Raw genomic sequence first — 20,064 nt, 5'->3', positions numbered from 1 at the left:
ATCGTATGGGACAGCAAGGAAGACATAATCACCTTCCCAGTCGTCTCTGTAGCAAGACCAGACCAACAGATGACAAAGAGAGGAATGTTGAGCGTGATTATGAAGATTTTCGACCCGTTAGGATATCTGTCACCGTTTTTTGTCAAAGCCAAACGCACTGTGGCGTAAAGGAATCGATTGGGATACTCCTCTTCCGCAGAATATGCTGAAAGATTGGCGAGATTGGATAGCCGAAATTCCATTGATATCAGAAATAAGGCTACCCAGGTGCTTGTTGCCAGCTGGAACCGACTGCATCAAAGAAGTAGAGTTACATGGGTATGGAGATGCATCAGAGATGGCATATGGAAGTGCGGTCTATCTGAGAGCAACTACCGTATCAGGTGAGACAGTCGTGAAGTTGGTGATGAGTAAGATCAGAATCGCACCAGTCAAAAGAATAACCCTACGGCGGCTGGAGCTGATGGCAGTTTTGATCACTGCCAGACTTATCTCCTTCGTGAAATTTAGTAAGATTATCTGTTGGACAGATAGCCAAACAGCACTTCGATGGATTCAAGGGGACAGCTATATGTCGCATCCAGAACTGGTAAAATCCATTGAATTGACTACTACAAATAGCGAGGCGCGTAACGAGAGTAACATTATGCAAATATGATCAGGAAAATTGCCAACGGCAGTTGCTGTAAGCAGTGACCTTATTCAAACCGGAAGTGATTTTATATATAAATGTCTGTTCGTTAAGAGTTGTTGTTGTTGATTAAATATTCACTCGAGAAAGGCGTTATCATTACTGCTCTGCGTTCGTTATTCATTTTCAGTAGCTTTGGTCAATTGGAAATATGGTTCATGGTCCTCCGAGCCGGATTGGCAGTACTAGTGGTGAAGCTACTAACGTTCATATGGAACAGGTAATAAAGAGTGCGCAAGAGGCGGCTGGGGCGCTTGAAAGGGAGCTTCTGCAGGAGTTTCCGTCGAGAGAAGCCGTCGATAAGTACCGAGGTGAGCTTGTTCATTTGCTATGTCAAGGTGACAAATTAAAAACACTGCGTGATGGTACTCGTTCTTCGGTTGAATGGGAGCAGTGTGCTAATTTGATTCGGGAACAAGTCGGTGCTGCGGATGAATGGCTTCGACAGAAATGTCAGGTGTCTACAGCGTTTCCCAGTATGCCATAGCGACTCTGTCTGCTGTCGCAGGCAGTTTTGATGGCTTTTCTAGGGCTACAGGAGACTCTGAGAGTTTACTGGAAGCAAAGCCTGAGAGAAAAGAAGCGCCTGAAAACATTGCAGCTGTAGCTGCATGGGAAAACGATGAAAAAGAAGGTCATCGTCGTTTGGATCAAATTACGGCTGCGATGGAATCAACAGATTTCACGGTGGCATTGCAAAGGAATCGCCTGATTCTACAGATTCAGCGCGCGGAGAAAACGGCTGAATCCCTGCGCAGATGGTGCGATGATTCACAGCTGTCAAGGGAATCTCGTATCCGCCTGGAAGAGCTCAGCATTGATCTGGACGCAGCGATCATTACAGCTGCTGAAAGTCTCAATCTGCAGGAAAGCTCGTTTGTCAGTAACTTAACAAAAGGATCAAGAAGGATATGTCCAGAGATTCGGTTCAGAATAACAATATGGTGAGCAGTGGGAAAGAAGAACTGCCAATATGTGCTGAGCCACTGCCGACAACTTCCAATGTTTTACAACGTGAGCAGCATGAGACGTTGGGTGCGTCAACTCACAAACCCTTTGATCTGATGAAGGATGGTGGTGATTTGATCAGTGCCATTCTTGGACAGAAGGCAGAGGATCAGATCCCAAATTTCAGAGGAGGAGCTGCTGAGTATCCAGCATGGGAGGAAGCTATTGCGCCCATTCGGTATTGTAGCTTTCGGCAGCCAATCATGAAATTTAATGCTATCAAGAAATCGCTTAGTGGCGAAGCCTTGGAAATTGTTAAATGGATCGGATTAGATCAGCCGGATCCGGTCGAAACGCTTGTAGATGCGCTGAAAAAAGAATATGGCCGACAGGAGATCGTTATCAGAGCTCAAGAAGTTCGGTTGGAGAAACTGGCGTCTCCGAAGGAAGACGATTATCCTACTCAGAAATTTTGTGATTGCTGTGAAGAGCATCATAGCAACAATGAAAGCACACGGTTATGACGTTGAGAAGAACCCACAGTTCACACGCCAGTTAGAAAGAAAGCTGAACTGGGTGCTGGTCAAACGTTAGTGCCAAAAGAGAAACGCAGATACGCCCAACCATTTGTTGGATTTCCTTGAAAAAGAAGCAGAAATTCTACAGAATGCTCATCTTTTGAAACCTGACGTCATCACAGGACAACGTACACCACAAGTGGTCAAGGCAAAGGAAAGAGCATTTATTGGAGTGGGAAACGTTGAGAAGAAGTCATCAGTACAACGACCTGTTGGTGCTTCGTCAGCGGCAGGAAGTGAGACAGGGGGAGTTAATTGCCCCAAGTGCGGAAAAAATCATCTGTTGGAAAAATGTGTAAAGTTTACCTCACTGTCCGTTGGTGCCCGTTTTGCAGAAGCAAAAAGGTTAGGCGTACATTATCGTTGTTTGACGAAGCATAAAGGGAATGAAACCTGTCCAATTCCAGCTAACGAGCAGCGATGCCCAGAAGATCGAAGTTGCAGATATTGGCATCATCCTCTTCTACATCATCAACGTCGAACGAAGGAGGAAGAGAGTAGTGCATCTGATCAGACGGAGAAAAGTTACATTTGCAATGATTCCGCCCACCATTTAGAATTACTGAAGGTCTTCCTGAGAGGTCCAAGAAAGACAATTTTGACGACTGCGTTGATCGACAGTGGGTGCAGCAGGACATTTGTTGATGAAGATCTTGCCAAAGATCTTGGGCTGAAGGTGAAGACAGCCGCGATGATCCTGCAGGGGTTTCACGGAGCAAAAAATGTCGAAGCCGCAAGAGTCAGTTTGGACATAGCCGGATTGACACGTGAATGGTACAGCGTGTCAAATGCAACAACATTAAAGAAATTGCGAATTCCTGGCGGTGAAGTGAAATGGGCTGATTGGGCAAAAGATCAACCAAAATTTGCAAAGCTGCCACTGGAGAATGTCAGTTATGCTGACGTTAGAATTTTGCTTGGACAGGACGTCAAAGAATTGACAGAAAATGTTTGCACAATGAAAGTGAAGTCTGACGACAAGAAATATGCCGCCTACCGATGCAAACTGGGTTGGACTATTTCAGGACCGAGGTTACCTTCAGACAAGGAAGCGGTTATGTACTGCTGCATTATCAACAATGAAGTCGACCACGGGACAGTCTTACTGCAAGAATTTCGGAACTTCAACTCTTTGGAAGGATTGGGCATTACTGACAAGTCGATAGGACTTAGTCGTCGTGAAACGGATGATTTGGAGCATATGCAAAATGGAACTGTAGTTTTTAGCGATGGAAGGTTTCAAATCCCGATGCTCTGGAAATGTCCAGGAGGAGTGCCTCCTTCAGAGGAACAAGCAAAACGGCGTCTAATTTCTCTGCAGAAGAAACTGCGGTTAAATCCCAGGCTTGGTGAATTGTATGAAAAGAGCATTCAAGATGATAAAGCGAAGGGTTATATACGCCGTCTGTCACCAATGGAAGCAGCAGACCTCAGGAAGCGTCGTCATTGGTTTCTACCACATTTTGCTGTGTTCCATCCAGACAAAGCAGATAAGTGTCGCCGAGTACTTGATGCAGCTGCACGCAACGGAGGAGTATCTCTTAATAGTCTTTTGAACACTGGCCCAAATCTCATCACGTTGTTATTGGGAGTTCTAGTTCGATTCAGATGTGGCCGCATTGCAGTGAATGCTGATGTTAAAGAAATGTTCAGCCAAGTTGCAGTTCCACCTGCAGATTCTGATATGTTGGCATTTCTATGGACCAGCAGTGTACACAGAGAACCTGACGTATATGTTAACCAGAGACACGTCTTCGGTGCTACGTGCTCGCCAGCTGTGGCGAATTTCGCTTTAAGAGAAGCCGTGAAAAGGAAAGACGCGGCTATTGCTCAAATTGTCAATGAGGCATTTTACATGGATGATTTATATTGGAGCGACGACAACGAAGATGTGGTAATTCAGCGTTCGCAAGAGCTAAAAACGGCCTTTAGAGAAGCTTGTTTTGAGCTCAGCAAGTGGGTTTCGAATTCCAGAAAGGTTATCGAAACGTGGCCAATGAAAGAAAGAGCTTGCTGGAATAGACAACATCCAGTTACCAAAGGTAAAGGCTTTGGGCGTCGCATGGGACTGTGAACAAGACAGTCTGACGTTTGCGTGCCGTCGCCAAGGAGAAAAAGCCAAGACCCTATCAGAAGTCTTGTCAATCCTCACATCAGTTTTTGATCCCCTTGGCATCGTCGGTCCATTTGTTCTAAAGGGTAAGCTTATCATGCAGGCAATCTGGCAGGTTCACCCAGAGTGGAAAGCGCCGCTTTCAAAAGAATGGGAAGCAAGGTGGCAACAGTGGGCAAGCGATGTCAAGGTGGTAGCCACGGTGTCAATTCCAAGATAGTACGGAATAGACAGAGGCAAACCTTCGACGATGCATGTCTTCGTTGACGTAGCAACTGTTGGCTATGAAAGCGTAGCCTATTTGGCGCAAGGAATGACAACGGCATTCGTCGCAGCGAAGAGTCGTGTTGTGAACCCATTGAAGACGACAACTGTTCCAAGATTGGAATTGCAAGCGTTCATCGTTGGCGTTCGCCTGGCGGACACTTTGTTGAAGGAACTGGAAAACAGGTTGGTCATCGGACGAGTTGTGTTTTGGTCAGACAGTCTCGTTGTACTGTACTGGATCAACAGCGATGAAAATCGCTATCTACCATTTGTCAGCAACCGTCTCAGAGAAATCAACGAAACTTTGCAATCATGTCGATTTAAGGACCGACACGTGGAAGTCAGATATGTTCCTTCAAAGGAAAACCCGGCGGATTTGATTTCTAGAGGAATGGATGCAACAGGCTTGATAAAACGGTTTGATTTCTGGACAACGGGCCCAAAGTTTCTGAAAAGGGAAGAGGAGTGGCCAGAAACAAAGGTCAAACCGCCAGACAATGATTTGGAATTACGTCCAAAAGCTATAGCCTTTTTTGTTGGAAGCAACAGTGCAGACGCAGATAAGTGTAGTACTGTCGCTGAGTTTTTAAAGCAGCGGCAGGGCAAAGACACTTTGAACTGCGAAGACTTCGATAGAGAAGAGAAGAAGATCATAAAAGAGGTGTTTCGCTCAAACGATGGCTATGTCAGGTCAGCAATGTTGAAGACAGCAAACGGCAAGGAATTGGTACGAGACATCCGACGTATTTCAATCATGGAGGGACCAGCTCTGGAGCGCATGAAGATGCCAGTTGTTCCACCGGCATCAGGGGGAGTGTCGCATCCAGAACTGGTAAAATCCATTGAATTGACTACTACAAATAGCGAGGCGCGTAACGAGAGTAACATTATGCAAATATGATAAGGAAAATTGCCAACGGCAGTTGCTGTCAGCAGTGACCTTATTCAAACCGGAAGTGATTTTATATATAAATGTCTGTTCGTTAAGAGTTGTTGTTGTTGAATAAATATTCACTCGAGAAAGGCGTTATCATTACTGCTCTGCGTTAGTTATTCATTTTCAGTAGCTTTGGTCAATTGGAAATATGGTTCAGCTGTAGATGGAAACCCTTTGTGGGAAATAGAGTAGAATCCATACTAGAGCTGACGGATGCGCAGTGGTGGAGACACTGTCCCACTGCCGACAACCCCGCTGATATCTTGACCAGAGGATGTCGTATGACAGATCTGGTAAGCAATAATTTGTGGTGGCATGGTCCACATCGGTTAACGAAATATGAAGATGCGCCCTACGGCCCAAATCATCATGGACAAGCGACGGATACCGTCGGACGTCTAACAAAGCGTTGGCGTTACAAAAAGAAGCTGATTGCCTACTTCTGGAATAGATGGAGATCAGAGTACATAATTTCGTTTTGCACTCGATCGAAATGGTGAGGAGACGGTACGCAACCGAAAGTGCGAGACATCGTTTTAATAGCAGAAGATGACGTGAATAAGGGTCGTTGGATGATGGGACGTGTATTAGAACCGCTCCACGGAAGAGATGGAGTGGTGAGATCAGTGCGGTTGAAAGTGGCCAAGGGCGAAATTACACGACCAACGAAGAAATTGCGACAGTTGGAACCTGCAGTAATAGATGGAGTTCCACCATCGTCGGGGGAGGATGTTGCAGATTCCAACTGAAGATAAAACCTGAGCGTCAATAATCGACAGTATGACGAGATATTTTTAGAAGAAAAAAGTAACCCGATATAGCTGACCATAGTTGTTATTGTCTGGAAGCAATCCGATATTGCTGACCATAGTTGTTACTGTCTAGAAGCAGCCTGATATAGCTGACCAGTCGTTATTGTCTAGAAGCAACCCGATATATTTGACCTAATTATTGTTGTAGTTTGTTTTTCTTTCGTGTGTGTATCATATAGTTGTTATCAATCATCATATAGTTGTTAGTTAGTTGGTAAGTAAGTGTGAGTGTGTGAGTCAGTTGATCTCTAGTCGAATAAAGCGTTGGTGTTCTTTTCGAGACTGTGTTTAGGTCTTTATATTCGAAAGACGGGAAGGAATACCGGAGAAAACGTGACTGGAATCAGCAGAGATAATAGGTAAGTGGTTGGAGCTTACGACGCGGGTCCAAAAGGGGGAACTGTACATGGAAGACAGAACTCAGTGGTTCGAACAGTGGAACCGCGGGTTAATTATAAAGTCCACTGAAACTTGATTATCGTTATCGACGAGGAAGATCCAATACAGTCCCGTTGAATGTGCTCTGAACAAACTTCACGGCAGTGCTATAAGCAAGCTGATGTACGTGGGAAAATAGTTTCCGTTGTTCGTTTGTTTGGAATAAGTAGCCAAAATGAAAATGGATCCTGATGCGGCATTCTCACTTTGCAGCAAATAGAAGAAACTAGACCAAACTTTGTCAACAGCAATAATCAAATGCGCAAACAGCGTAGAAGGTGATCTGATTCAGCTTAAAATGGCCGAAATTGCTGAAAATTTCAAACCACATCCGCATTATTTTTTTCCTTAGATACTGATGAACGATCTCAGTACAGCACAATTGCAAAACTACCAAAATGGACTTTTTATTTTTTTTGTGCAACTGCCACCTCGGTTCTGTAGCAAAAGATTGTGCGGAGTTTACCAATTTGTTGAAACAGCGAAAGAATTTGCAGGTATACAAAGATCACAAATAATTGATATTTATTTTTCAACAGTTTAAAGTAAAAAAAAAGCTTTTTTAATAAAAATTTATAAGAAACTTCACTGAGCTTCATTTCTTACATTCATTCAAAATAAGTGGGAATATTTTTGAATTTTATTATCTGATTTATTATTATTGATTATGAAATTATTTATTGTCTTGATATTTGACTTTATTTATTAGAAATAAAATTTTTTTCCCTTTAACGCTACTTACTGTTCATAATGTAATATATACGTAGAATAATAAAAACTAAACAACAATAATAGTGTAGCGCTCGTCGGCGCTACATGGATTCATACAATCGGAAAAAGTTAATTGTTTATTAGACAAAGAACAAAACGGCAAAAATACCAATGACAAAATAAGAAAAACGGAACAGCAGCCGCAAAAACAATCACCGGCTTTCAACTTGGCGTCCCCCACTATCGATGTTCTACAAAAATTTTGGCGGGATGTGCAGGTACAATTATGTTCCATTAACTTCACAATTGCAACGGAACCGAACGGGACGGATTGCTGCTCACATTGTGCTTACTGTGTTTCCGTTGTCCTTTTATCAAAGTAAGATGTGAAAGGAATGAGAATTTGCCCCATTTTTCAATTCATTTTTTTCTTTAAAAATGTTTCGTGCATATTTTGAAATTTTTTTTCAATTCGATTATGTTTGTTTCTTAGCAAAAATTGTCAAACAAAACAGCAACAAAGCGATGATGCGTGTGTGTAGCAAATAAAGCAAAACCTTTCACACATATCAATCGCAGATGACAGTGCTTGCAAATTGATGAAAAAAATTTTTATTTCTTCCAGTTCGATGACCAAATGATCAACCAACCACTCTGGCTGTTCATAAATATCCTGGGATGCCACAGCGTAATCATTCCCTAAATGCCTCCGTTATATGGACTCTTACATACATACATACATACATACTTACATACATACATACATACATACATACATGAATCCTAACTCTATGGAAATTGAGAAAGGGACACCAGGCGGATGTTCGTTTCTTCAACAATTGGAGCGACCAGATGTCCAGAACAGAATTAACAACACAAGCACACAAATCAACACTGTTCAAATATGTCATGTTCTGAAACCTGCACGAACATTTTGAATCACCCGTGCACAGTTCAAAGAGGTAAAAGAATACTCCTTTCTCATCTTCGATAAGAAGAAAGCTTGGTTGGTAGATGTCGCTTGAGAAAAAATGATCGACCAGAAAACAAATTTCTAAAGCTCCTCCATCTGCCAAAAGTGGATGGATATGCGGATACCAGGGAGAGAATTAGGAAACATTGAATGTGGAAGAAAATTGATGCCTAATATTTGGGCGTAATTATATTCATTATGAAAATTATTTCATTCCAACCACCATTAGTAGAGAAACCACGTCAGCTCGTTCGCTCGTATTCTACAGCTGGTGGTTGATTGGTCTGCTGATTTGCTAGCACTTACAAAATGAACACATACATCACTCGGCAGCGATAATCGCTTGTCCCCTGAGTAATGAATTCGGATTTTAGAGCCTCAGCTGAATGCCGCAATAGCAGCAACGCTTCCAAGCATAGAAAAAGCAAAAAGTGCTTGAACTTTTTTTTCATTATTACTTTGTATTATTTATTTATTACTTTTGATATTTTACATGATTAGTGGAAATATAATTAGGTAAATTACTTAATTTTTCTTAATTTTTCTGCTCAATATTGTTCACAACGTCTGAACATATCACATTATAAAATGACAAATTCATATCATTTGTTTAAATTAGAAAAAAATAATTTCAAATAAGTTCTAAATGCGTAATTTAAAAAATCTCTTTCACAACTTTTCGATCAATAATCAATCAACTTCATAATGAACTTCAAAAGTTCCGTATTGGGCAATTCAATTACTTTCAACTAGATTTCATTAAGTGAGTGTAAACTCTATTCATTCCAGTTTAATCACATCCAGCACCTTATAAGTTCATTTAAAAATATAAATAACATTTTGCACTTATATTAAGACCCACAAACACACAAACATGCACATGCGTACAATCAAGTAAACGTATAACATGTGCCAGAAATTTCAATGTAATTTGTATGATGTCAGCTTTTAAATAAGATATTACTACCTCCATATTGTCAACAATATTTTACATTTTGGAATTTGCTTATTAATCTGTATGTATATTGATGAATGCATTTAATTTGTTGTGCATTCCAGAAACAGAACAAAAAGTGAAGTCGTTGATGAATTAAAGGCCTCATTAAGTGAAAGTAAACTAAATACATTCCAGCTTATTCACAGCATCGTCAGTTGACTTGAAAATACAAATAAAATTTTGCACCAATATTATGTCACATGCACACACACACGCATGTAATTGTCCATATTTATGGAATTGCAAAGTGATTAAAATATTTAAGCATTCAGAGATAAGCTATGCTAAAAATATGCTACCTTTTTTAATTCAAAGAGATGATGTTTCAATCATGGTAGAATGGCTATATACCTAATCACATTCGAGTAGATGTTTAATTTATTATATTTTATTTGTTGGCATATTTATTATTTTTTTTCAAGAGTTTTCTCAATTTTCACGCAATTTATAACAGTGTTTGCTATAAATTAAATCGTGCAGCAGTATTTTAATACAATTAACTGAATGTTAATATTGTACATAAAATAAAGTTCCAATATAAAACATGTATAATTTAAATCAAAATAATTGAAATTCAAAAGTTAATAAACCACTTTGCTTGCCACTAAATTTTAACTACTATGATGAACATTATTCATAGCAGAAATAGTTCCATATGCAAAATAGCAACACACGGCTGAGGTGTCAACTAACGTTGTCGTGAACATCAAGCTCGTCGATTAAGGTGAGTTGCTTTTCAACATGAAGTGTTTTCTTGTCCAAAGCTGTCCAAATGTATCCCTGTCCCTGGATAACATAAACTTGACGTACAGAAGTTCTTCAACTTTGCAGAAAACCACAGTAATAAGTAATAAGCTTTCAAAATGATGTCCTGCGCGTTTTTGAAGGTAATATTCATCCTCTGGCATGCAAGATTTATTTGCGAAACAACTGATTAACGCGAACAGATGCGTGAAATTTGTCGAGATCTTGCAAACCGGAATCAATTGTATAACACGCATAAAATGATAAATTCCATTTAGATACAATGTTAAGGCAATGGTCGACTCTTGCAATAATATTCTTCATAAATTGCTACGTAAGTCTAAGTGAGTTGAATCTTTCAATGAAGCATTTAATGTGATGTTTCCTCGTCAGCTGGTCGATTGCTCGTGGATGTCATTGTATATTCCAAAATTGGACACTACCTGTGTGTTAATTGCAAAAGCAATTCGCCACGAGGACGTACATCACATTAAACAGACCTATTGCAGTATGGAAAGTTGTGTAGCTGCTTGTGTCCGACTTTTACCTTCCTGTAATTTGATCAAATACAGTCTTTTTGCAAAAGTGTGTAATTTGTATTACGAAAATGCAACTGTTCCTATTTTACCGCAAATCGATCAGATAGGACAGTCGATGCATCTTCTACTGCACAGCTGTCACAAAGGTATGAGACTCATCATTTACGAAAAATTAAATTTTCCATGATACACTAAACAAAACATTTTCCATTTTCGGCAGAATTTTTTAAAGTAGCAAAAACCAGAAAATTTATAAGTGAATTTTTAAATTCAAGAAATAAACTGTTTGAAATATACTGCTATTTTATTTAGACATTTCAAGCATTCCTGCTGGAATCATAGTTCAAAGTGTATATCAGAGGAATAAATCAGCAACAATACACACACCTTCTACACACAAGAACTGTCACTTTTATGAGTTGCCTTTTGTGGAAAGCTTTTATGCTGAGCGCGTTCATCTTATTGTAACATCTTCTCTGAAACGCTGTATTGCTTTTTGTGAAGCACCTACTTACACTTCATGCAACAGCGTTTTGTTTTCTGCCCAAGAAGAAACCTGTCTTCTTCTATCTGGTGCTACAAACTCAACATTATTTGGGGGAATTATACCGACTCTACAAACCTCCGCATTGTTTTTTATTATTTCAACATGTTATAACGGTAAATGAAAATACGCTTATTATTTCCAAATGATCTGAGCATTGATTAAGATTTCAGCAAAACCAACAGTATTTAATCCTTAGTAATTACTTGTTATGTACATTATATTTATGTGTATTTGTTACTTTTGCATTTGTTTAGCAGAATGACATTTTCATTTTTCTTATTATGCAATATTCATCATATTTTCTTTTTAAGATTTCGATTTTCCATATGCGTATTCTATCCCAAGGTTTGAAGAAATAGCTCCAACTGTTTACAATATATTTAATGTGACAGTATCATTATATCGTGTACATTTTTATGCAACGAAAGCCGGCATTCGCATTGGATTATGGGAGACTGAAAATGACAACTATTGTTTAATGATATGCATAGATGAATTCTTGGCAGATTACTGTGATGGATACTATTTTTCACATGGTGAAAATACATGTCTCACTTTTAACATAGAAAAAAAGTACGCTTTGCCAAACAGCCCACTGAACCGCCGTATAATACAATTTTTTGACGGTAAGAATGCTAATAACTTTTAAATATGATTTGCATATTAATGTGAAATTCGCATAACATGACTGAACTTTAGTATGATAGTAGCAATTCATTGAAATTTCAGTATGAGTAATTTACGTATTATAATTATTTTTGCACAATGATTTATTCTTAAATGTCTAACTTGTTACATTTTATGAGTATATTTGTAAATTTGTAAATTCTTGTGAATTTTTTTAAAATAAGCTGTGATTTCATAAATTTGTCATAATGAAGAAACAAGTAATGTCTCACGCTTGTAATAAAATTAACTTTGAAAAGATGCATGCTCGATAAAGCCAGAAGCTGGATGAAGCTATTAAAATTTTTTGTTTTAGATGGAATGCAGATCAACATTGCAAAAGACCTAAGAATGCTTCAACTAAAGCATTCAAATCATTTCACCACTGAAGAAAAAGTTTCTTTGTTTCAGTTTAAAGAAATATGCACAGTACAGCATTCAATTTCTAACGTAATTCCATGGATAAACCTTGTTCAACAATATGAGAATATTTCATATTTGAACGATTGTATACGCATATGCCGCTTTATAAGAGACTTCGGTTTATGCCAAGGTGTTGCTTATTCTAAAGAAAGTAAAGTATGCGTCACTGCAGTTTTTGGAAATAATGACGATGAAGTTTATTTAAACGAAGGATATCATTTTTTAACTCTTAGCAATTGCTCAAAAGGTAAGAGAGTTGTAATCGTAACATTGCAAATTATATTAAAAATTTATTTATTGCATGCATTAAATAAATACTATATGTAATAAAATCAAACTAATTCAAGCATTGAAATTAGCAGGTCTTATTTTTGGAAGAAAATTATTTTGCTTTCATAAAAGCATCATCGTAAAGATAAATTTACACAGACGTCAGCCACTATTATAACTTGCTTGCTATTTTTAATTCTTTTGTTTCAGACAGAGAAAACGAACGTGCTGACAACGATCCACCTGAATTGCATGTCTGTCCGATTCTGGATGAAGTTTGTCAACTGGAATTTTATGAACCTTTATTTTTAACCGGTTGGTCAGTTATAATAGAAATACGAAATATAGCTACTCTGCAAGAATGTGTAACAAACTGTGCAGCAGTTATGCACGCAGGCCACTGCGCAGCTATTTACTTCATTCATCAAAGCTGCTTTCTGTTAGAACGAATGACTCATTTGCAAAATCATTTCATCAGAGAAAATGATTCTGTTTTTGCAGAGCTGCTTTTTTGTGAACCAAACATAAGATACACATTGTCTGCATAGTCAAAGAATTACGTGTTATCACTACACGCAATAATCACAATGCATTTCAAACTTTAATTAAATCTGATTATTATCACAATAAAGACAAACTTATCAATATGTATATTGCTGAACGTGTATTTATATCATTCGAGCTAACATTTGGGTGATGAAAGAAAGAATTAATCTTGATTTTATGCAATTTTAGTGATATAAAGGCGCAAAAGTATATCCTACAGTGCATATTTTGTAATTTGTAGTGATGACCTCAACCTATAGAGAGCATGGACTGGAATTTAATGACTCGGAACTTAGGTAACGTGAAGCACCGCACCAATGAAGTTTCCCATTGACAAAGTGTGAAGGCATCAGCTACACAGCCTACTCACTCTTGGTAATTAAGCCACGGCTTGTATTGTGAAAAATGCGAGGGCACATCCAGCTATTAAAGCATCAGCTCCCAATTGTCGCAATCGACTATTCGACTTAACAATTTCCCGAATCAACTGCTGGTATAAAACAATGCTATTCACTATGAGACAATTTGTTTTTTGCGGCAAACGGTTAGTTTGTAACGAAAGAACAGTCGTGAGTGTCATTTAATTTAATAATATAAAATTTAAATGTTCTTCTAATGCTTATTATTTATTAATGAAAACAGCAAAAACTTCACAAAAATGAACTGCAGCAGCTGTAATTAATGAAAATGTTTAATGCTTTATAATGAAAAAGTTTCAGTAGTCAATTTTTTATTTTTTTACTCAATAAATGTCATTTTATATGAACAATAATTTATTGGTAAAATATTAACAATAGCAGCAAATATGAATACTAATAATGAAGCAATGAAGAGCATGATAATGCAAAAGTAGCAAAATAATTTGATCAGTCCAATCAGTTTGAGATGAAAGTGCATATTTGGCAAGCTTTGAATTAAAAAAGTCAAATTTGATTGTTTACACAATAGAAACAACAACAGCATATATCTCATAAAAGTCAGCTTCTTTCCTTTTTCAAATTTTATCAATGTTTTCAGTACATTTGACTTTAATATTCGACCGATAATGTTTATTACAATATATAATTCATATTTGATAGTTTCATTAAAATATAACATTGCGCTTATTTGAATGAAGTAAAACATTTTTCAAAATTAGTAGTTATTTAAATCTGGGTTGTATAAATGAAGAACAAAAAATTTGTTGAAACACTCATTAGTAAACAAAAGTGATTCAATACTTTACTGATTATCGTAGTCATTTTCAATTTAATCTGAAGAGAAAATAAAATTCAAATTGTATAAAAGTTGTAATTTACGACTTATATGATTCGTGGCTTTATTTTAATTTTTATGCAAAATTATAAAACAAACATTTGAACAGTAAGCGTTTTATTTGAATTTATTCGTCAGCAAATAGGTATAAAAATACGAAAAATTAATGAATAGGAAAATGACTCACGGAATTATTGACGTCAACATTAACGTGGTCATGTTTAAGCAGTGCTTAATAACAAAAAGCACTAACAAAAAATAAATAAATAAATGATATATACATATATATGATATGTAGTTGTTCCAAAAGCTAACAGTTGTTCGAATGAATGCTGTCAAATTTGACTAATAATAAGAACAATTTAAGTTTTAGTTAAGGCACAGCTAAGCATCAGGTTGAAAATTGATTTTGAAGAAACAATATGCAAAAGATAAATTACAAATTGATAAGAAGCGTAAAATGTGATAACAAAATGAACAAGTGGCACAAATGTTGTTGTGTATTATTATTATACGTATCGACGATTAGTTTGTTTTATTGAATGCTTTATTTCTGTTGGGACATGCTGCCCTTTTCTTCCGAAAAAAAACTGCTTGTTCTATTCAACAATAATAAAATGTTGAATTATTTTGGCTTTTATCCGTTGTTGTTTGTTGTTGTGGTTTACAACTTTTTTCATAAATGAAAGATGTAATATTCCGACAGCACCTAGGTGTAGCAATTAAAATGTGGCTGCAGAATGTTCTGTTTTGGTTTCATGCTTATATTAAAACACATCTCAGTTTGACAAAATAATCAAATTAACACTACTTTATGAATCACTTTTTCCAGGTTGACCAGAGTGTATTTTGATCACGTTGCAGCGATATGTTTGGAAATATGGGCAAGATTCTGTCGACTTCAATTTGATCCCTTACGGCAACGCTAGGCGAACCCAACTTAACAATATATGGACTATACAATGTCAACATGGTCCCGTTGAATGTGCTCTGAACAAACTTCACGGCTGTGCTATAAGCAAGCTGATGTACGTGGGAAAATGGTTTCCGTTGATCGTTTGTTTGGAAGAAGCGGCCAAATTGAAAATGGATCCCGATGCGGCATTCTTACTTTGCAGCAAAAAGAAAAAGTAGACCAAACTTTGTCAATTGCAATATACAAATGCGCAAACAGCGTAGAAGGTGATCTGATTCAGCTTAAAATGGCCCAAATTACCGAAAATGTCCAACCACATCCGCATTATTTTGTTCCTTGGATATTGATCAACGATCTCAGCACAGCACAATTGCAAAACTACCAAAATGGACTTTTTATTTTTTTTGTGCGACTGCCACCGCGGTTCTGTAGCAAAACATTGTGCGGAGTTTACCAATTTGTTGATACTGCAAAAGAATTTGCAGGTATACAAAGATCACAAATAATTTATATTTATTTTTCAACAGTTTAAAGTGAGAAAAAAGCTTTTTTAATAAAAATTTATAAGAAGTTTTTTTGAGCTTAGAACAAAATTTTGCGCATCGTGGCAATTTCCAGTTCGTTGTAAATATTTTAATTTAATATCTACCCATTTTTGTGGCCTTCGCCGCAGTTCATTAAATTGAAGAACATCAAGAGAATTTTATTTTTTTCCACTACATTTTTGAAATAACTGAATATCTGGTAATTGTTTGTGAAAATTTAAATAAAATTCATTTCCTGATCTGATTTTTGTTAACAAAGACTCTTTTCAATAAATGATTTACTATGCAATTTTTGAATGACATTAATTTTTGAATGTCTAATGTGAAGAAGTGAACATGTGTCAGGATAAGATTGCATAATTTGTTTAGAATTTGACGTAATTATTAAATTTTTTTATTTCCATTTATTAATTGACTTGAAACACTAAAATCTTATCTTATAATTAAGCATCTGTTTGTTAATAAAGATTTCAAAATTAACGATGTCAAAATATTTACTGTATACTATATTATATACTTGACCTTTTCAGTTTCGCATTTTAACGAAAGGGAAAAATCTCGACAACTGCTGTCATAAAACGCCCAGAAATCAAAATTTTGGAACTGCCCATTTTTATGCCAGCTGTTATTGTTCTGCAAAACTTATTTTAAGTAAGAGTAATTTTAATTTATTACTCAAAATGACGTAAAAACAGTCAACATTAAAAAATTATATACAAATTGAATTTAAAAATGTATTGAACCGATGTATAATAACTTTCTGTACAAATTAAAAACTTTCATTAAAAAAAATTCCTTTTGATTAATTTACAGTATTGTAATGCGCAAATGAATTCATGGTATCTAATGCAGTAAGTAATCTGTCTGCATTTTAAGATTACTTTTTGTCTGAAAGATAAATTTACATTTGATTAATGTTAATTAAAATGTCACAGTGTATACAGAACACAAATTAGTCGTCAGTCTATCGCAACGTGACAATTCATGTAAACAGAAATTGATCTTCAACATGAAGATTAATTATTTGAAAATTTTAAGCATTTTCTATCAAGAAGAGTGCTCGAATATTATCAATTTTAAAAACTCTTAAAAGCGTTTTACACAGGATCTACATTATTTGCATGAATGAACCTATTTTTGTCAAGTTTTTCTTAAATCAATTAATTTTAAAAATGCCATACAGTACGCTAAAAACAATTAAGGTTTATTTTGGCAAGCAGTTACTGTATATTTTGATTTTCTAGACTAATGGCAGTCACTTGTTGTAAATATGGATGCATCACCAAATACTGTTGCTGATATGCCAGAAGATATCTTGAAAAAGATATTTTCTTATGTTGATCAATATAAAGGACTAAAAGCTTGCTCTTGTGTATGCAGGAGGTGGAAAGTTATGTCAGATCATATATTCAAAATCCGAGAACAGTATTTAAGAAGAGGCATCAATCTTCAGTGGCGTAGACTATGGATGGCATATTCGGATGACGGAAAAATGGCAGCTTTATCTTTCAGACAGTATCGTACCGCTTGCTATCTCCAAGGTAGTTAAAACTTTATTTATAAGTTTCATTATGAATCGTTTGATTTTATTTTTTATTAAGATTAGTGGTTTTCCATTGTTAGAAATGGATATCTGATGTGCTTTTAATAAATGAAAACTTTTCTAATCAAAATATGTATGAAATTATTAATTTAAATTATATCAGGATGTTTTACCAAATTTAATTCTTATAGTTGCTTTTGCAAAATTATAGAATAATGTAGGTTATATTAATGATTCTAGTGAAGGTGAAATCATTTTGTTTGTTCACATTTGTGCTCCTCTTTCTGGGAATGAATATTAAAAAAGGGTGTCTTTTCAATTTTGCACTTTCCATTTGCTATAGCGGCCTGAGTAAAGTCGTTCATCAGTTTTTTGTTAAATTTAAATTTGAAAGTAAATATACAACAAGCATTGTGATTTAATAATGTTAGTGTTTGCAGTTAAATAACGCAAAGGGTAATTTTAAACAAATTAAGTTCGGCTTCCACTTGTCTTTAAACATACTAGAAAATACTAGCAATTAAGAAAATGTGACACCAGAGAAGAATGCCTCGGTTTTTTTTTTACTTTATTCTAACTTAGAAAGCATAATGGAATTGCTTTCTTGTATTATGTTTATGCTGTATAAGATTAGTCAGAATTTTATTTGATACATTATTTGCCAGGTTTGGTTGCATTATTCACGTGAAAATTAAAATTCTTTATTTGCACTGTATTATTTGATGGTAAAGTTCAATGAGCGTTAATTTCATAATTAGAAACATATTTTATCATGATCAGGATGGCTTCGTGTATACTGTTACAAGCATAAATAAACATTGAGTTTTATGGAAAAGATTCATTTGTTAAAAAAAAATATTTATTGCTTTCTAAAACTGATACTTTATCACCATCAATCATTGCTTTATTTAATCTAGGTTTACAGTTGGTGATGCTCAAGTTCAAATTAAATATAAATTTATACAATTTTTTAATTGTACAGCTTGAAAAATAAAAAAAATTTTATATCGTTGATATTGAAAATTCTACCTGAAAATTAGCATTAAAATTCTTTTTTTTATTAATTTTCAAATACTTGTAATTTAAACACTGAGTATTATTCAATATTCAATAGCAGTTTTTCAAATCTATATTTTTAGAAACAGGTAAGATTTTTGCAAGTTTATAATTAATTTCAAATTTGAAAACAGTGTATTAATTTTGAATCATTGCTCACGTTGATAAAGTTCAGTCGTGAAATGCAGGGATTTAATGAATTATAGTTTTTTAAATTATTAGATTAATCTGAAAAGTCTTAATCAAGTCATAAGTTTGAATTTAAATTAATTTTAAGAATGAATTTGTAATTTTTGACAGAATAAATAAAGTTGCGTTTTCTGGCATTTATTATACCAGTGGCTATATAATAATATTTTTCAAAATTTATAGTTGCAGATTGGTATCAAAGATTACCATGTGAAATGAGTTGTTTTTGAAATTAAAATTGGGAGATAATTTATCCGAACTTTTTGAATAATATAAGATTTACATTTTAATTTTAATTTTGAATTTTGCTTGAATTTATTTATTTATTTGATGAAATTGAAAATCCGTTTTATTAGGAAATGTTTATGTCATTGGTGGTTTTACAAAAGATCAGACGTTGTACAACGATGTTTGGAAATTTGATTTGAGTTCACGTCAATGGAAGCATGTTTTATTCGTTGGAGAATTGACTTTGCCAACGATTGGAAGTACACTTGTACCGTATAAGCATTTTTTGATTCAGTTTGGCGGATGCAAAGCTGATTGCTGTCGAAATCCTTACGGAGATTCTTACGTATTACTTTCAAATGATCTCAGCATTTACAACGTCAAGCAAAATACATGTTCTGTAAAGCGTGACATATCTGCACCAAAACTTGCATGCCACACTGCTTCTGTTGTTGGTGATTTGATGATTATTTTTGGCGGCATAAATTCAGCCGCTCTGTGTGATGGTAGTGTTCATGTTTTCGATATCAAACAAGAAAAATGGTTCACACCTTTTATTAAGGGACGATCGCCTGAAGCTCGTTTTTTGCATTCACAGGTGGTTGTTGATGATAAGCATTTGTTGATTATTGGAGGGCGTAATTCATCGGGTTGTATTTTAAATGATGTTTGGCTGTTAGTACTAGGTGAAGAATGGGAATGGAAAATTGTAACTTGCAGCAATTGTGAAATCTATCAGCCGTTTTATCCACAGCATTTTTGTTGTGCAGTTGGAGATAAAGTTTATCTAATTAATTGTTATGGCAGTAATACGCTTAAAAGAAATCCCGAAACTCTAAGCCGATTTACGAATCCCTCGAGCAGAGGTAAGTTGATAAGTTGTATTGTCTCTTATTTTTTTAATTACAGTGATAAATTTTTTGCACTCTGCTTTTCCATAGCTTCAGACAGTTGGGATTGGATACACTTTCCCAGGGATCGGTTAACTAATTTCACTTTAAAGTATGTTTTATGATTTAATCAGCATTTCTGTTTTGTTTTTCTTGACTGATTTTTTTCAGATCTTTGATAGGAATTATAATGTGCAGAGACGTTATCGGCGAATTAAGGTTGAACATGAAAAGGAGCCGTAG

The 20,064-nt window shown here is 35.8% G+C and overlaps 7 protein-coding genes across 7 annotated transcripts; 6 read left to right on the top strand and 1 right to left on the bottom strand.

Moving 5' to 3' along the window:
• Window positions 1–5: 5 nt before the first annotated feature.
• Tsp_04929 (Pao retrotransposon peptidase superfamily) lies at window positions 6–658 on the top strand. Its single transcript, XM_003369467.1, has 2 exons — window positions 6–116; window positions 200–658. Exons 1-2 carry the CDS (start codon window positions 6–8, stop codon window positions 656–658), a joined length of 570 nt encoding a protein of 189 aa, XP_003369515.1.
• Window positions 659–1,602: 944 nt separating this feature from the next.
• On the top strand, window positions 1,603–5,498 carry Tsp_04928 (hypothetical protein). Its single transcript, XM_003369466.1, has 3 exons — window positions 1,603–2,156; window positions 2,662–4,259; window positions 4,603–5,498. The coding sequence occupies exons 1-3, from the start codon at window positions 1,603–1,605 to the stop codon at window positions 5,496–5,498; spliced, it is 3,048 nt and encodes a 1,015-aa protein (XP_003369514.1).
• A 184-nt stretch (window positions 5,499–5,682) lies between these two features.
• Window positions 5,683–6,034, top strand: Tsp_04927 (conserved hypothetical protein). The gene is made up of 2 exons (XM_003369465.1): window positions 5,683–5,693; window positions 5,806–6,034. The coding sequence occupies exons 1-2, from the start codon at window positions 5,683–5,685 to the stop codon at window positions 6,032–6,034; spliced, it is 240 nt and encodes a 79-aa protein (XP_003369513.1).
• Window positions 6,035–7,142: 1,108 nt separating this feature from the next.
• Window positions 7,143–8,037, top strand: Tsp_04926 (hypothetical protein). The gene is given in 4 exon segments (XM_003369464.1): window positions 7,143–7,281; window positions 7,585–7,623; window positions 7,640–7,874; window positions 7,989–8,037. 4 exon segments carry the CDS (start codon window positions 7,143–7,145, stop codon window positions 8,035–8,037), a joined length of 462 nt encoding a protein of 153 aa, XP_003369512.1.
• Window positions 8,038–10,587: 2,550 nt separating this feature from the next.
• Window positions 10,588–13,202, top strand: Tsp_04925 (putative PAN domain protein). Its single transcript, XM_003369463.1, is given in 6 exon segments — window positions 10,588–10,894; window positions 11,061–11,408; window positions 11,607–11,921; window positions 12,278–12,357; window positions 12,373–12,631; window positions 12,865–13,202. The coding sequence occupies 6 exon segments, from the start codon at window positions 10,588–10,590 to the stop codon at window positions 13,200–13,202; spliced, it is 1,647 nt and encodes a 548-aa protein (XP_003369511.1).
• Window positions 13,203–15,273: 2,071 nt separating this feature from the next.
• Tsp_04924 (PM-11, protein) lies at window positions 15,274–16,698 on the bottom strand. The gene is made up of 4 exons (XM_003369462.1): window positions 16,693–16,698; window positions 16,433–16,548; window positions 15,671–15,837; window positions 15,274–15,560 (listed from the first exon to the last, which is right to left on the bottom strand). The coding sequence occupies exons 1-4, from the start codon at window positions 16,696–16,698 to the stop codon at window positions 15,274–15,276; spliced, it is 576 nt and encodes a 191-aa protein (XP_003369510.1).
• A 487-nt stretch (window positions 16,699–17,185) lies between these two features.
• Tsp_04923 (putative F-box only protein 42) lies at window positions 17,186–20,064 on the top strand. Its single transcript, XM_003369461.1, has 3 exons — window positions 17,186–17,456; window positions 19,060–19,712; window positions 19,993–20,064. Exons 1-3 carry the CDS (start codon window positions 17,186–17,188, stop codon window positions 20,062–20,064), a joined length of 996 nt encoding a protein of 331 aa, XP_003369509.1.

Source organism: Trichinella spiralis (assembly GCF_000181795.1).
Source record: "Trichinella spiralis strain ISS 195 chromosome Unknown Scfld1557, whole genome shotgun sequence".
Taxonomy (NCBI): Eukaryota; Metazoa; Nematoda; class Enoplea; order Trichinellida; family Trichinellidae; genus Trichinella; species Trichinella spiralis.
Note: the sequence above shows the minus strand (reverse complement) of the source record. Positions and strands in the feature narration are given on the sequence as shown.

Bases quoted from the DNA above. Each gene is read 5' to 3' on its own strand.
- Tsp_04929 (XM_003369467.1), top strand. From the start codon at position 6: ATGGGACAGCAAGGAAGACATAATCACCTTCCCAGTCGTCTCTGTAGC. The intron at 117-199 runs GTTAGGATATCT...CCTCTTCCGCAG, and splicing joins ATTATGAAGATTTTCGACCC to AATATGCTGAAAGATTGGCG.
- Tsp_04928 (XM_003369466.1), top strand. From the start codon at position 1,603: ATGTCCAGAGATTCGGTTCAGAATAACAATATGGTGAGCAGTGGGAAA. The intron at 2,157-2,661 runs GTTATGACGTTG...TCGAAGTTGCAG, and splicing joins AGCAACAATGAAAGCACACG to ATATTGGCATCATCCTCTTC. The intron at 4,260-4,602 runs GTAAAGGCTTTG...TCGTTGACGTAG, and splicing joins ACAACATCCAGTTACCAAAG to CAACTGTTGGCTATGAAAGC.
- Tsp_04926 (XM_003369464.1), top strand. From the start codon at position 7,143: ATGAACGATCTCAGTACAGCACAATTGCAAAACTACCAAAATGGACTT. The intron at 7,282-7,584 runs GTATACAAAGAT...ATAATAGTGTAG, and splicing joins AACAGCGAAAGAATTTGCAG to CGCTCGTCGGCGCTACATGG. The intron at 7,875-7,988 runs GTAAGATGTGAA...TTTGTTTCTTAG, and splicing joins TCCGTTGTCCTTTTATCAAA to CAAAAATTGTCAAACAAAAC.
- Tsp_04925 (XM_003369463.1), top strand. From the start codon at position 10,588: ATGTTTCCTCGTCAGCTGGTCGATTGCTCGTGGATGTCATTGTATATT. The intron at 10,895-11,060 runs GTATGAGACTCA...TATTTTATTTAG, and splicing joins ACTGCACAGCTGTCACAAAG to ACATTTCAAGCATTCCTGCT. The intron at 11,922-12,277 runs GTAAGAATGCTA...TTTTTGTTTTAG, and splicing joins TATAATACAATTTTTTGACG to ATGGAATGCAGATCAACATT.
- Tsp_04924 (XM_003369462.1), bottom strand. The intron at 15,838-16,432 runs GTATATAATATA...ATTCTTTTGCAG, and splicing joins TGCGAAACTGAAAAGGTCAA to TATCAACAAATTGGTAAACT. The intron at 15,561-15,670 runs GTAATTTGGGCC...CTGCAAAGTAAG, and splicing joins GATGTGGTTGGACATTTTCG to AATGCCGCATCGGGATCCAT.
- Tsp_04923 (XM_003369461.1), top strand. From the start codon at position 17,186: ATGGATGCATCACCAAATACTGTTGCTGATATGCCAGAAGATATCTTG. The intron at 17,457-19,059 runs GTAGTTAAAACT...CCGTTTTATTAG, and splicing joins TACCGCTTGCTATCTCCAAG to GAAATGTTTATGTCATTGGT. The intron at 19,713-19,992 runs GTTTATCTAATT...GATTTTTTTCAG, and splicing joins GTTGTGCAGTTGGAGATAAA to ATCTTTGATAGGAATTATAA.